Below are 16,633 nucleotides of genomic sequence, written 5' to 3' on the forward strand. Positions count from 1 at the left end.
ACCCATTATGAGTACAGAATCGGTTAATAAGCATTTTTTAAATGCCCACTATATGCTAAGCACTTTGCCAAATTCTGGGATAAAAAAGAGGCAAAACACAGTCTCTGTCCTCAAAGAGCTCTCTATCTGATGAAAAAGTTGCTGCTGCTACTGACCTTAAATTGCTTGAATGGGAAGGAAATAGGAATATACAGTAGTACTAGCTGTGTTGTTGCCTAAGGAGGATTGCTATATTTGAGCAAGATAGTATTGACAGCATTGTTTATTAACTATAAATAATATATAATAAGCATGGTTTGAATTGGATACATATGCCTTTTTTAACCCAAAACAATCATGGATACTTTTAAAATTATTGTATTTCATTAATTTTTGCTTTAAATTAATGGCACAATGAAAATAAACACATTAGTACAGGTCTGTAAGTTACAGTTCTCTAACTATGGATGCAGAGAGTACTTTGAACTTAAGTTAGCTTATATAGTAGAACTCAGATGTGAGTGAAAGGAATTTTCATTTGTTCTACATTGTGTTAGGCAATTTTTAAGATATAAAAAACTGCAAAGTTGTTATGATCAGTGTTCATATGATCAAATAACACACATAATAATGCACATAAAAAAGCATTGATAAATGTGGTGTATGATAAATATAAAATGAAAACAGAAATTCAGAAGAGGAAAAGATAACTATGGGCCGTGGTAACATTGAGAGGAGTCACAGATGAATTGGAAAATTTTCCTTCAGGAGACAGAATCTGAACTAAGCCTTAAAAAATAGATAGCATTTATGCATACAAAGAGGAAGGAACATTTTTGATGAGGAGCATAGCCTTCTGGTATTAGAGGAAAAGGATTCAGAAAGTATTAAGGAAACACTACTAGTCTTGCTGGGATGAGTGATCCTGGTAAAAGTATAGGAAGATCAGAAACTTGCAAAGGAAAGTTAAAATCAGGTTAAAGAGTTCTCTGAATAACATAGAAAGAGATTGAATTTTATTCTTCAGATAAGCACAAAACCATTGAAGATTTTAGATCGAGTTGTATATAGGATAAATTGAAGAGGGTAGAGGCTGGAGGTAAAGAAGCTTCTTATGTAATAGACCAAATCCTGGCACTTTAAGACATCTCTAATGACAGCTTTAGCAAAGGCAGAAGAATATGTAATGAGCATTTTCAGTCTACTGATAGTACAAAAAAAGAACAATACCCAAATTAACTATAAAAGACATATGAAGGAAGCTGCTATCTGCATCCAGAGAGAGAAATGGTAAATAGAATTATGTATAGAATGGTTTATACACACACACACACAAAATCACATGCACATATATATATATATATATATATATATATATATATATTGGTATCTAAGGTGGGGATTGGGAGAGAAAAAAAGGAAAAATTACTTGATAACTTTAATATTATATATTTTAAAGGAATGGCAAATAGTACATAATAGATTTGCATTTCACACAAAATCATCTTTTTTCTATTCCACTATGTTATGAAAATGCTCATTTTTTAAAATTTCAAGATAAATAAATTTTTTAAAAAGTCAATAATACTGGTTTCTCTTCATATATAATAATAATTAGTATTATGATAATGATAATAATAGCATTTTATATTACTTTAAAATCATATAGTGTTTTACAAAAGTTATCTTATTTGATAATGAGCAGAGGTGAAAATTCATGTCTCCTCAATACAGCTGAGAGAAAATTAATAAAAAGCCACAAGATTCTTGTGGAATAGCCAGGGGACAAAAAATAGCCAGAAGGAAGAAAAAAAACCTTTCAGACACAATATAATAATAATTCATATTTCTATAGTTTTGAGGTTTATAAATTACTTTTCTGACATCAACTTTGTAAGGTGGATAAATGCAACTATTGTTTTCTGTGTTGTACAGAAAGGGAAATTGAGGCTTAGAAAGATTAAAAGACCTGACCATGGTCACAATAGTTTAGTAAATGCAGGGATTGACTATGACCCTAGGCATCTTGATTTTGAGTCCAATGCACTTCTCATGGTTCCCAACACTTCTAGCCTATATTTCTGTAAATTCTTGACTCACTCCAGTTGTACAGAATCAAATGGGAAAGTTGAGCTCCAATCCCTGATTAGCAATCACTGTCTTGTTTTTATCATACCATTTTTTTCCAGCACAATTGGCCAATGTATTAAATGAGTGACTAGAAGTAATGGTCAGGGATTTTTCTCTCTGGAGAGGGCAATACTATTCTTATAAATTTAAAGACTATATTTATAAACTTGTTTTATTAATTAATCTCAAAGACTATTATATCTATTTATGGCCCTTTACCTACTAGGCACATAGGCATTTGTTGAGTTAAATCAAATTTAAATAAGTAATGTAGATATTAAAGTTCATTTATTTAATTCCAACTGCAAAAGTAATTAAATAAAATTGGCTATTTTTTTAACATTGAAACCAAATTCTCATTGCACATAATTTTCTCTGACAAAATTATTTTAATCAGGAACATTTCCCAAATACACTCAAAACATTCATTTTCTAAGAAGGGGTTTGGATAAAAAATATTTTTAACATAAAAGGTCTCACAGGAGAGAGGTTACTTTTAAGCGTAGAATTAAGAGCTTCCTAGAATTATGAAACCTGAGATTTTTTAGACAGGGAAACAGCTCTTTGGTCACTGCCACTCCAAGATAATTTTTTAAAGTCTCAGTTCTGGGAAGGATAAGAGCCCAACAGGATGTGGAAGTTGAAAGGAGTTTTCTCAAAACTGAGAGAAACAGAGAGAATATGAATATGATATAAGCTGCACATTGGTAAGGCTCAGTCTTGGTTTAAGTCTCGTGTATAATCAGATATTTAGAATTAATAGTCATTTATTCAAAAGTATCTATTTTGTTTTATGTATTAAAAGCAATGACTTCTTGCAATGTCTTCCAATCTATTGGCTCCTTGCTTACTGCCTACAAATATGTCCATATCTCCCCTGTCCTTAAAACCCCTCACTTGATCTTATTCTTGTCATTAGTTCTCATCCAATAATCTCCCCTTCCTTTTTCTGATTAAGCTTCTCAGGAAAATCATCTTCACTAATTGCTTCTGTTTTCTTTTCTCTCATTCTCTTCTAAACCCTCTGCGATTTGGATTTCAGATTCATCATTTAATTAAAACTGCCTTATGCAAAGTTATTAATTATCAGTTGATGAATCCAAAATTATTTCCTAGTCATTATATTTCTTGACCTCTGCAGCACTGGACGTTGTGGATCACCTTTTCCTCTTACTCTGATCTTTAGCATTTTGTGATATAGCTCTCTGCTCCTCCTTTTATCTAATGATCTCTCTCAATCTCCTTTGCTAGATCTCTGTCCACTCATTATAGATGACCCCCAAAGCCCTCATTTTTTTTTTTTCATTCTACATTGATTTACTGAGTGATACCATCAGCTCCCATGGGTTCAGTTATATCTCTATGGAGATGATTAACAGATCTATTTATATGACAGTGGTTTTTTACAAGAGACCTGTGCCAGTCATACTGGCTCTTTCCTTCTGAGATTGTCTTCCATCTACTCTGTATATATATCCTAACATTTAGCATAGTGCCGGCACATAGTAGGTGGTTGATAAATGTTTACTGATTGATTGTGTGTTTCTAGTTATCTTCCCCCTCCCTAAAATTATCAATTGAGATTGATTTTACTCAATCCATCTTAAGTAGCTTCTGGAAATGGATATTTACTAAAGTGATAGAGCAGGAATATTTATTATTAAGTCTATGACACACTCTCCCCTAAGTACATAGGAGATGACAAGGTCAGAAGGACAAGTCTTTTTGTTCTTAAATTTTCTCCAAATTTGTGCATTTCACCTTTTGTGATCATCGCTTTGTTTTGTCATGATCTTTTCTTCCTTTATCCATAAATCTACCCATATCCTCTATCCTCTATCCATAAATCTAATTCATTTGTAATGGCATCTTTTGTGTCTGTCATATGCTCATTTGGTACATGTGGTGTATATATCTATACATATATATATGTATGTATGTGTATATATATATATGTGATGTAAAATGTTGACCTATATCTAGTTTGTGTATATATATATATATATACACACATATACATATCTATAAGATGTGAAATGTTGGCCTAGATCTAGTTTATATATATACATACATAAATATATATATATATATGATGTGAAATGTCAGCCTACATCTAGTTTTTACCACACTTTTTTCTAGTTTTCCCAATAGTTTTTTTTTATCAAATAGTAAATTCTTACTCCAATATGTGGATTAGCCAAACCCTGGACTATAGTATTCATTTTCTTCTTTGTTACATTTTAAATCTATTCCACTGATTGATTTCCCATTAAACTAATACCAAATCATTTTGATGATTACTGCTTTGTAATATAGTTTGAAATTTAACCCAAAAGGCCCCTTTCATTTCCATTTTATTTTTATTATTTCCCTTGAGAGTCAACTTCTCATTCCTTCAGATCAATTTTGTGATTTCTCTAGTTTTAAAAAAGTAAACTTTTGATAGTTTGGCATAGTACTAAATAAGTAAACTAATTTAGCCAATATTGTTACTTTTATCATGTTGGTTTTGTCTAATCAAAGTAATTTATATTTCTCCAATGATTTAGATCTATGTTTGTATAAAGAGTGTTTCATAGTTTTATATATATATATATATATATATGTATATATATATATATATACATATATATATATATACTTTGTCTCTCTGTGGATCTTGGCAGATCAGTTATCAAATATTTTATAATTGTGGTCATATTCAATGAAATTTTTCTTTCTATCTTTTCCTGCTGGGTATTGTTACTAATATACAAAAATCCTGGTGATTTATGTATTTATTTTTTATCCTGTAATTTTGCTGTAGTTATTGTTTCAATTAATTTTTGTTGAATCTCTAGGGTTCTTGTAAAAAGACATCCTATTATCTGCAAAAAGTAATAACTTTATCCTCAATTTTTTTCTTGTCTTATTGCTATGACTAGCATTTTGAATATGATATTAAAAGTCATGGCAGTGATATATACACCATTGGTTTAGCCTTGATCTTATTGAGAATGCCTCTAATTAATCTCTATTACATATAATCCTAGCTCAGAATTATACTACTTACCATACTGAATAATTTACATTAATTACCACATTTAAATTATACTACTTAACCATATTTATTCCTATGAGATTACCCCTCCCAGGAATCATTGCTTTACCTTGTTGCTTTTCCTACATCTGTTGATGTGATCATATAATTTTTGTTCTTGTTATTAATATGTTCTAACATACTGATGTTGAATCAACATTAGGAAGTCCTAATATAAATCTAATTTAGTAGATATTTAGCAATATATTGTTATATTGTCTTTGTTAACATTTTATTTTAAAAATTTGATCAGTATTTATTAGCTATATTGGATTATAGTTTTCTTCTCCTTTCAAAAGGTTCTCCCCAGTTTAGGAAAGGTGAAAGATTCAAGAGAGGAAAAAATGATTGAGAATGCAACAGGTCTTTATCAGAGACAAAGGAAAAAAGGAAACTTTCCAGAACCAGCTATTTTAAAATGCAATGACCAAAAAAAAGCAGGTCAATAATCACCAATTACAGAATGATTAAGCAAATTATGGTATGTTATGTAGGAAAATATTGTTGTACGTAAGAAGTGATAAATAAAAAGAATGCGGAGATATATAGGAAGACTTTTATGAACTGATGCAGTTTTTAGTTAACAGAATCAGGATAAAATATGTACAATGACTGTAACATTGTAAATGGAAAGTGCAAAAAAATGAGTGCTATAAAATTATGACCAAGCTTGACACTAAAAAATAGCAAAGGAAATGTATCTTCTTCCTACTTCTGTGAAGTGATCAAAGACTATGTTTGTAAACAATATATTATCTACTTAGTTTTGTTGAGCCTCCCCTCACCCCGACCTTCTTTCTCTTTGTTAATTTTAGCTGCAAAAGATAGCTCTTTAGGAAGGGGAAGAGGAGGACTGTATGTGTATACACACGTGTGTGTGTGTATATATTATATATATGTATGTATATGCACACACAAATATATGTATATATATATATATTTAATATATATACACACACCTATAGATCATGCAGCAGGCAGTTATATGACATAGTAAATACAATGCTGGACCTAGGGTCAGGAAAACTTATCTTCCTGAATTCAAATTTGACCTCAGACACTCGTTAACTGTGGGACTCTGGGCAAGTTGCTTAATCATGTTTAACTTAGTTTCCTCATCTGTAAAATAATCTGGAAAAGGGAATGGCAACTCACTCCAATATCTTGGCCGAGAAAACCCCAAATTGGATCATAAAGTATCAGACATGACTGAAACAAGTGAACAACAACAAAAATATTATATGAAAAAATACTATTAAATTTTTTAAAAATCAAAAATACTGAAAAATAGACAAATTTTAAAATGCATAATACAATAATTTTACAGTATTTTTTATTTTTGTGTTTTTAATTTATTTATTTTAATATATATTGTTTTATGATTCATGTTGGGAGAGAAAAATCAGAACAAAAGGGAAAAACCATGGTTGAGAGAGAAAAAAAACAGAAAAAAGAAGTGATCATAGCATGTGTTGATTTACATTCAATCTTCATTGTTCTTTTTCTGGATGCAGATGGTATTTTCTGTCTAAAGCCTAAAGGGATTGCTTTGGTTCACTGAACCATTGAGAAGAACCAAATCTTTCATAATGGATCATCACAAATTCTTACTGTCATAGCATATACTGTATTCCTGGTTCTGCTTATTTCACTCAGCATCAATTTGTGAAAATCTTTACGGGCCTTTCTATAATTAGCTTGTTCATTATTTTTATAGAACAATAATATTCCATTATCTTCCTATACCACAACTTATTCAGTTATTACTCATCTGATGGGCATCTATTCATTTTACAATTCTTTGTTACCTCAAAAGGACTGCTACAAATATTTTTGCACATGTGGGTCCTTTTCCCTCCTTTATGATTTCCTTGGAATATAGCCCAGTAGAGACACTACTGGGTCAAAGGGTATGCACAGTTTTATAGCCCTTTGGGCATAGTTCCATCTTGCTCTCCAGAATATTTGTTTCATTTCACAACTCCATTAACAATGTATTAATGCCCAAGTTTTCCCACATCCCCTCCAACATTTATCATCATCTTTTCCTGTCATTTTAGTACAGTATGAGGAATATTGGTTCAAAATTGTGTATATGTCTGTGTGTGGGTGTATATGTATGTGTGTGTATATATATATATATATATATATATATATATACACATATATGTATAAATGTACATATATATATATATATGTATTTGATACCTAATAGATACTCAAAAATCCACTTCTTCCTATGCTAGTTAGCTAACTCTTCCAACTCTCCCTAACATTCTGGTTCTTCCCATCTTACACTTTTTAAGTATTTGTTTTTTTTTTTATGACTCCATTCAACATTTGAATCCCATTCAACATTTGCATATAATAATTGCTTAATCAAAGTTTGTTTAACTGGATTAAATTGAATTATAGGCTAGTGTGAGTTATTTCTCTCAATTACCCTGGTCCTTGAGAAACTAAAGCCTTTTCCAATGGTTCAGTAGGTATCAAGGCCTGGTTCAAACTAAACTGGAACCACAGGTAGCAATGTAATAGCCTAAGGTGGCAGTTCTTTGACCTGGGTTCTAAGGCTACAAGTGTCTCTGAATGACTTTTATAGGCATTCAGCCTACCTTAATTTCCCCAGCTGTGTCTCCCTTATTTTAGAATTAACTAATTTTGTTCTAGGTCTCTGGATCATTTCTTTGACTTTTTTCTGATTTTGTTTTCTCACGATTGCTTTCCCCCAGGAGAGTCTGGAGTCCAAAACTATGTCAACCATTCTGTTTCCTATCAGGTGATATCTAACTCATCATGAACTAACACTTACCAAGCTCCTGATTAACACAGGAAATTCTTGAGATACAGCAAGAAGAACTTTCAATGCCGCCAAGCTGCTTGCTCCTTGACAATACAGACTATCTTTTTAACATCAAGATTCTCCTAGTGCCTTTATATGGCAGCAAATCCTGGAATAACATAGATTTCAAAGAATCAAAATGGTGAATGATATGAAGGATATTGAGAAGATGCAAGGTGGTAATAAGTAAGCTGCAATATTTTATAAGTGATGAAAAAATTTCTGCAAAAAATGTGGCATAAACAACAATATCAAAATATCAAAAATATCAAAAACAAGGAAACAAGACACAATCATAGGTGACGGAGGAGAAAAGCAAAGTATTGTGTCCATTCTAGGTAGGCTGGAGGGAGAACTATTTCCTCCCACTTCTCTATTTTTACACAGGTTCCCTGCTGTTAGAGAAGTACTCTCTCTTCACTTCAAGGCACATAGTTATACTGCACAAGTATAACTATGAAGCCTTTCGTGATTTCCTTCAGGGGTTAAAGCTGCTTCTACAAATTAATTTTAATGCTGTGTATATGTTATAGCACATAAACACTTTAAAAGTAGGAACTAGTTTTTTAATCTTTGGATTTCTACTGCCTAGCTCAGTGCCTTGCACTATTTAAAAGTAATTTGTTGAATTGAATTACAGAGGAGTTGGTCATGTAATAAGAGTAAAGAATAATAAATGGATAACCCAAATGTTGTACTATTAGAAGTAAAATTATAAAAAGCCCAAAGGAAGTCCTCTAGTGTATGGGAATAGATTTTCAATGGAAGAGTTATAAAAAAGACAAGAGTTGTATAGGATAAAAGCAACAAAAGATTTGTAATCTCTCCTGGCAGAGGAAACAACTATTTCAATGAAATCAGGTATGAACTAAAGTATTGCACTATATTAGCAACACTCCTCTTCCTATTTTTTTCCTCCTCTTAACTAGAATTTGCACAGTTCCTTAAGGTTTGCAAAATACTTTTCAGATATTTTCTCATTTAATTCTCACAATAATGGAGGTAGGTATTATTATCCCCATTTTACAAGTGGGAAAACCAAAAACCATAAGTGTCTTCCTCAGGATCACACCACCAATAAGTGTCTGAATCAGGATTTGAACTTAGGTTTTACTGACTCTAACTATTTTGCCATCTAGTTGCCCATTGTTCCTTAGATTTTACGATTTTTTTGTGGATTTCTCTCATTTCCTTCATTACCCTTTTTATTTTTCTGTTTACATCCTCTTTCTCTGATTTGTGATCCCTATGATTCTCTCTTTTTTTCCCCTGCATTTTTTATGTAATCAAATTTTCAAAGTATCACTTCTGGGTTCTCCCTTTCGAGGTACTTTCTGCCATTGCCTTATAGGGTTTGCCCCATGTATTCATTTTTCCCTTTCTGCTTCATTTCCACAACAATGGCAATTATTATGTGTCAGAAAGATCACTGCTCTATAGTAGGGCCTCTCCTCCACCACATCCCTGATCATGCATTCCTCTACTGATCTCTATGTTTTCTTATTGACTTCCCCCCTACAGTTGCCCAGAAACTCCCTGTGTCCATGCTCTCCTACTCCTCCAGGTGCCAGCTATCAAAAATGAAAAGGATGAATATATCACCAACAAAGATAAAATTAAAGCAATTATAAGCAATTAATTTGCACAATTTATGCCAAAACATTTAACAATTTAAATGAAATGGAAAAATATTTATAAAAATATAAATTGCCTAGATTAACAGAAGAAGAAAAATAGAATTGTAGCAGAGAAAAGTCAAAAAGACACAGGCCCTAAAAATTCAGCATCAAGTTTAAGTGAAAGGGGGAGAGTAAGAGGTGAAAAATTGGAACAAGAGGTTTGGCAATTGTTAATGCTGTAAAGTTACCCATACATATAACCTGTAAATAAAAGGCTATTAAATAAGATAAAAAAAATTAAAAAAAAAGAACTTAGAAATTAAATGATTTGTTAGGGGTCAGAAATCTAGTATCAGAGATAGGACTTATAATGATGTACTTTGATTCCTAATCTTGTATACAAAAAAGTATGAATACACTGCTGTTTTTTGTGGAGTAGTCATCAACACATATAGTAACCTCTTGTTAAAAGCCTACTGTATGAAGTGAGTGCAAGGGATAATGTTGTAAAAAAAAAACAAAAAACAAACTACCCAGACATGGGCTCTGTCAATAAAAAGTTATAATAAAAAAAAATAAAAAATAAAAAAAAATAAAGTAAGCTTCTGCTTCCAGGATCAAAGGTGGCACTTTCCTGAACTTCAGAGGTTTTGTACAGCTATTTTCTGAAATACTTCTAGGGATATGAATCAAATCAAATAATTTTATCCTGATTCTGTTAACTAAAAACTGCATCAGTTCATAAAAGTCTTCCTATATATCTCCGCATTCTTTTTATTTATTATTAACTTTCTATCTGTTCTATATTTGCTCTGTGCTTTGCATTTACTTTGTGTCATGATTTGTCTTTCATTTTACATCAGTTTTGAGTTGTACTTGAATTGGATTTGTTAGGTTAAAACATCTATCCATCAACCTCATTCTCTTCTCCAGTCATCAAAATGCAATGGCAGGAGAAAAATCAGGACTGGCCATGGCACAAATGGGCAAGCTCCAAGTTATATTTTCACTTGCCTATTCCCCTGGGGAGTCTTCATATGTGCTGGGGGTAAACATCCCATTGATAGGTTTGAGGCTTGTCAGTTACCCTCTACCTGGTTTAGTTCTGCTCAAATATGGTTTTCCCCTGGCATAGCTGCTGTGCATGCTACACCTTCTTGGAACCACAGGTGAGAGTTGGGTAAACGGCTGGTCATCAAAGGTGGACAAACCCTAAGCTCGGCAAGCCCTCATGCCAGAAGTACTGGTCCTTTACCACCCAATGTGTACATGTACACTAGCCACTCCATCTTCCTCAGTAGGATGTAAGCTTCTTGAGGAAAAGAATTGTTCAGTTTTTTGTCTTTGTACATGTAGAGAAGAAACCTGGTATAGTGAACAAAGAACAGACTTCGGAATACAGAACACCTTGTTTCAAGTCCCATTTTTGAGACTTACTGGCTAAGTGATCCTAGGAAAGTAACAGCTTCTAAGTACGCCCAGTAAAGACTTTTGTATTTGTATTTGTAAATACAAATTGTATTTGTAAAGTACTTAGTACATAATAGGCTCCCTAGAGAAGTTTATTATCTTTTCTCTTCCCTGTAAGCTGAGATTGTTTCATTCTTTGTACATTTCCTTTGCACCAGAACATAATACTTAATGTTTGTTGATCAACACCTTTAGAAATCCTAAATTCCATCAGATTATTCAAAAGTTGCCTAACTTTTTATTCCCCCTTTCCTTCACAAGCTCTAGCACTGATTCAATTAATAATCAATGCAATTGATAAAACTTATTTTAAAAATTCCTAGAATTTGATTACTTTCTATGTAAAGTATCCTCAAAATCTAGGGGAAAGTGTGAACTTTAACTTCAGAAATATAAATGCTCCAAATTTACAAAAAACATGACTTAAAAGTTTAAAAAATTTTCCTTTATACCAAATATAGTTTTCTGAATACATTTTAATAAGATAGAGCACCTGGTCATAACACATTGCCTGACAGTTTTTGAATGATACTTCTCATGAGGTCACAACAAAACTGTTTTGCATGCATAAAAACCTTTTAATTGGGGTGATCTTAAGGTTAAGATTACAAATGTAATGTCACTTAGCAGTGTCCCAGTAGTCAAAAAATTTGAAAATTGACTAAAGAACCACTATAAAGTATCTATAAAGTTTGAAAACTGACTAAACATATCCGCATTTAAAAATGATAAGTTATTAACATTTTAAAAGTTTTTTCTAAGGTTGAAGCATTTATTAAAATTTAAAACTGCACTAAGACTTTGGGGATATGTTATGCTTCATGTTTGGAACCTTTTTGCTGATGCTTATCTTAATCACAAAATAAGCCAAACACATCTGACTAGATACTACCTTTGAATTAAGGTCTAAAAGACTGGGAAGAAAGCTTGCAAGTTTCAGATAACAATAAATATTTTGGAGAATAATTTCAATTAACATCAAATAAGAATGGAGAACAGGGGACTTAGTCCCCCCATTATCAATCAATAAAGGATATTTAGGTGTAGTACTTTCTCATTGTTCCTGTTTCTTATCATGTTGGGGTAGATGATTTCTTATTTTGTAGAAAAAGAAAAACAAGAAAGGTAATATTGGAAGAATTTTATAAAGAGACTAATGAAACAGAAAATTTATTCTTGGAGCCACAATCTTTTAATTAACAGTTTAACACATTAAAAAAGAAGGTACTGGGTTTGAACTTCAATGGGTATGCTTAAAAGTTATTTTAATTAAGATTCTCTTTAGTCCTTCATCAATTATTTTGAGTGTCCTAGTTTCAAATACATTCTTTTCTTCTATAAATTTCTGAAAGAGATGGATACCACCTCCAACACCAAAATAGTGTGCTTTACTTGCCAAAAATACCTGTCCACTTTCATCCAACAAATTGGCTAAAGTTTGATGGAAAGCATTGTAATAGCTTGGATTATAAATAGTCTCAGAGGTAAGAATGATGTCATACTTTGCAAAAGCTTTTTTGCTGTTTAGCACAAATTTGGAAAACTCATACCATTCCCCAGAAAAGAATCGACATTTGGTTAAATGTTGTTGTGTTGGGTTTGAGTTCCTCCGCTTTTTCAAATCTGGCTCACTTATTTCATCTTCAAATTCAAAAGTGGAGTTTATTATTACATTTGGAATAGTTACTTCATCAATTACAGTGCTATTATAATCTTGAAAGTGAGTTTCTTTAGCTTTTCCCTTGAGGGCAATTATACCCAGAAGCCCTGCTCCACAGCCAAGGTCCAACACTCTTTTCCCAGCAAATTGTACTTCTTCATCAGCTAGATAAGCTAGAAGGTCAAAAGTACATTCCCAGATTTTCAAACCTCCTTCATAAATACCTGTGATGAGATCAGAGTGAGAAGAAAGGCTTTTGGATACTATGTCTTCTCCGCAAGAATTATCTTTCAAAAAGGACATTTTCACAACTGACAAATTTACATCTTGGAGATATGGTATAACTTCTACCACTTTATTTTCTACCATTTTCTTTAAATCTTTAGGAACATCATGTTCTTTGGCCACTTTTAAACAAAGCTGCTTTTCTTTTGGTTCCAAATTCCTTGTGATTTCATCTGACTTAGCCAGTGAGTTGTCACAGGGTGGAAATGCCTTAACTTCTGATGATTTGCATCCCCACAGAGGTTTCTCAAATAAATCACCTTCTTTTGAGGACCGTTTTCCATCATTCAGTTTTTCTTTTTGACTGTCTAAGACTGATGTCTTTCCTGAAGATTCTGGGTTTAAGGCCTCATCTTCAAGGGCTGGTAATTCATCTTCTAGGTGTTTATCTATAGTAAAATTAAACTGGAATGCCATTTTCTCATTAAATGGACAGAATTCTAGTATGCAAAATGTTTTTGTAACTATAAGCAAAATAGGAAGTGGTGGTGAAAGTCACTATTAATTTTTGGAAATCTCAACATGCATCCAACGAATCTATTAAAAGAAATTCTTCCTGAAAATGCCTTTAGTGACTTGCTGCAATGAAAAAAATCTTTCTATCTTTAATGGTAGCCACAAGTGCAATGTTCTTGAGTTCACCGTTGCCTTGCATATTTTTATAATCTCTCAATACTGCTGTAGGAAAAAAAGAAACAAAATTAAATTTATCAAACAGAATGTCACAATTTGCTGACATATGATACAAACACCTATACACAGAGGACATAAAAGACCACTTTCTTGACTGTTACTCCTAAGAACCTTACCAAAGGAAAAGGCTATGAAAAGCAGAAACAGATTAAGATGGCTATCTTGGGTCTCCTTGTCTAAAAAAATTCTTAAATTGAGGAATTAAAAACAATTGTCAAGGCTAGTTGAAGCTTCACCAATTATAAGTAAATTTGGTCTAACAAAGGATCTATTTAACAAACTCAAATACTTCTGGTAGGTTCCAAATCAACAAACTTTTATTAAATTTTGGAGTTAGAAAGATAAAATTAGGTTGAATGGCTTTCATTCACATTATTTTAAACTGAATCAATCAGACTGTTTCCCTCTCAAAATTGACTACACTAGAGGAGGCTGTGGAGAGAGAGAAACCCTGACAATTCTGACAGTAACAACAGGTCTAACAAAGATGTCAGGAATGGGAAAGAAAAGAGTATAGCATAAAGGCATGATCCTATGTTTCAAGAAGCTAGATGCCTGAGAAGTCAGGCATAAAGACATGAGAAAGGAAATGTAAAAAGGGAGGTGAAAGAATGCCAAGGGCAGGATCTATACCCCAGAAGATACTTCTTTCTTTTCCTTGAACAAGGATCTTGCTCCTAAGAAAAGGATACTTGTAAATTGTAAATGTTACAATTCTATTACATATGTGTACATGCACAATCACTGAAATATAGGTTCTATAGAAAAATAAATAAGCCCTAAACAAAAGACCTACAAAAAATTTTTTTGGAACAGTAACTTTATGTAAATGGAACAGCTGATTTATAAGAAATGCAGGTTAGATAGAAGATGTCCCATTTCCCATGACCATAAAGATGGCAGCAAAAGAAAATGTAAAGAAACTTGGATTTGGAGTCAGAAGAACAGAGTTTGAATGACGCTTTATGACTTAGGGCAACTCAAATATATATTTTAAAAGATTAAATGAGAGTTATTAGAGGAATATATAAAGATAAAAAAAACTCTGCCCTCTAAAAGAATTTACTTTCTATTCTACATATAGCTAAGAATTTACTTTCCACAAGCTTAGAAAGCTAGGGGGAAAATTAATTTGAGAAGGTTAACACTTGGAGAGTTCTGAGAAGTTTTAAATAAGAACTGATAGATACCTAAAACTCAGCATTGAAGGGGAAAAAAGATCCTAAGAAGAGATAAGGATGACAGATATGTGCAAGGTTTATAGAATAAAGAATTAGGGAATACCTTGTATGGCAACTAATTTGGACTACAGACTATATGAATGGTAGTAATGTGAAATACAGATGCAAGAGCAGGAGCCAAAGTAATGAAAACCGCTGAAGGTGTTTGAGCAGGGAACTGACATAGTCAGATGTATATGTTATGAATTAAGAGTCATTACTTATCTTCTGTGGGACTCAATTTCCTTTTCTGTCAAATAAGGGGATAAATTAGACAACAGATATATAGCTGAAAGGAACCTTAGACGCTATATAGTAAAAAATTACTCATTTTACATTAGGTGAAGAATACATAAGCTTCCAGGTCTTCACCCATGTTAGGCATCAAGACATAGGGAGCAAAGAAAGGTAACAACAGACTGTTTCCGTGGCTGGTTCACCTTCAGCAGGGCTCTAATTTGTTTTCATAGCGATGACTAAGAAGATTATAATAACTGACATTTATATAGTAATTTTAAAACTTTTGTCAAGTTCTTTGCATACATGGAGATTATGTACAAGAATGTGCATTATTAACCTCCCCCTTACAGATAAGAAAACCAGGTTTAGGTAACTGAATGCTATCTTCCTCAAAAGATTGGAAGCAAGATTTAGAACACCTCTTTCTGATCCCGAGTCTAATGTTAATTAGCATTAATTAATTAATAGCATTAAGATTTATTTGCAAAGCACAGAAGATTCAGACCAGTTCTTTCAGAACTTGTCCAATGATAGAAAGCACTTTACAAATGTTCTCTCATGGGATCCTCTACAAGGGACCTCAAACTTTTTAAATAGGGGGCCAGTTCACTGTCCCTCAGACTGTTGGAGGGCCGGACTATAGTAAAAACAAAAACTTTGCTTTGTGGGCCTTTAAATAAAGAAACTTCATAGCCCTGGGTGAGGGGGATAATCGTCCTCAGCTGCCGCATCTGCCCTGCAGGGCCGTAGTTTGAGGACCCCTGGGACCCTCAATCATTTCCTATTTATCTTACATCTTAGCTCGCTTTGTGGCTATCTGTTCGCAGGTTGCAGTTCGTGAGACTGTAAACTCCTGGAGGGCAGGAACTGTCTCTCGCCTCTTTTGGTGCCCCCTGCAGTAGGCCCTTAATGTTGCTCGAATCGAACAATCCTGGGAGCCATCATTATACCCATTTCGCAGAAAAGGGAACTGAGGCAGGAGGGACGTATCTTGCTCAAGATCTCACGGCCGCTCAGCTGAGGCTATATGTGAACTCGGGCTTTCCCGATCCCGGGCCCAGCGGTTCAGAACGTTCCTGCACCGTTCAGTTATTTACAGCCAGTCCGGGGCTCCCCTTCTAAGGCCAGACCCAGGGTTTGGGGGGTTTCATCCCCAACAGAATCAGCCCTCTCCTGCCCGCGGAGCTCAAACCCTAAGGCCACGGGCCGACCCCAAAGTCGGGGGATTCGAGAAGGGGGAGGTCGGACCCGGCGCGCTCCCCGCAGACCCCTCCTCACCCCATCTGGGCCGCGTCCGAGATGCCGGTTCTGAACTTCCGCTCCCGGGCTTAGGAAAGTGTCCCATTTCCGGGAACTCCCGCGTGCGGCTCATGCGCAGTAACCCTGTTCCGCTCCGCTCCAATCCGAGGACGGTGT

At 33.7% G+C, this 16,633-nt stretch overlaps 1 protein-coding gene across 4 annotated transcripts; it reads right to left on the reverse strand.

Annotated features, from left to right (window-relative positions):
- Nucleotides 1-11,893: 11,893 nt before the first annotated feature.
- Nucleotides 11,894-16,590, reverse strand: METTL18 (methyltransferase like 18). Of its 4 annotated transcripts, none has more exons than XM_012547650.3 (2): nt 16,496-16,590; nt 11,894-13,742 (listed from the first exon to the last, which is right to left on the reverse strand). In XM_012547650.3, exon 2 carries the CDS (start codon nt 13,479-13,481, stop codon nt 12,360-12,362), a length of 1,122 nt encoding a protein of 373 aa, XP_012403104.1. In that variant the 5' UTR covers nt 13,482-13,742; nt 16,496-16,590; the 3' UTR covers nt 11,894-12,359. The 4 variants fall into 4 exon arrangements, with proteins under 4 accessions (XP_012403104.1, XP_003767458.1, XP_023357547.1 ...); XM_003767410.4 differs by having other exon boundaries at nt 11,894-13,739; nt 16,496-16,558; XM_023501779.2 differs by lacking the exon at nt 16,496-16,590 and adding an exon at nt 16,012-16,487 and having other exon boundaries at nt 11,894-13,739.
- Nucleotides 16,591-16,633: the final 43 nt, after the last annotated feature.

The sequence above is a fragment of the Sarcophilus harrisii genome, chromosome 4 (assembly GCF_902635505.1).
Source record: "Sarcophilus harrisii chromosome 4, mSarHar1.11, whole genome shotgun sequence".
NCBI lineage: Eukaryota > Metazoa > Chordata > Mammalia > Dasyuromorphia > Dasyuridae > Sarcophilus > Sarcophilus harrisii.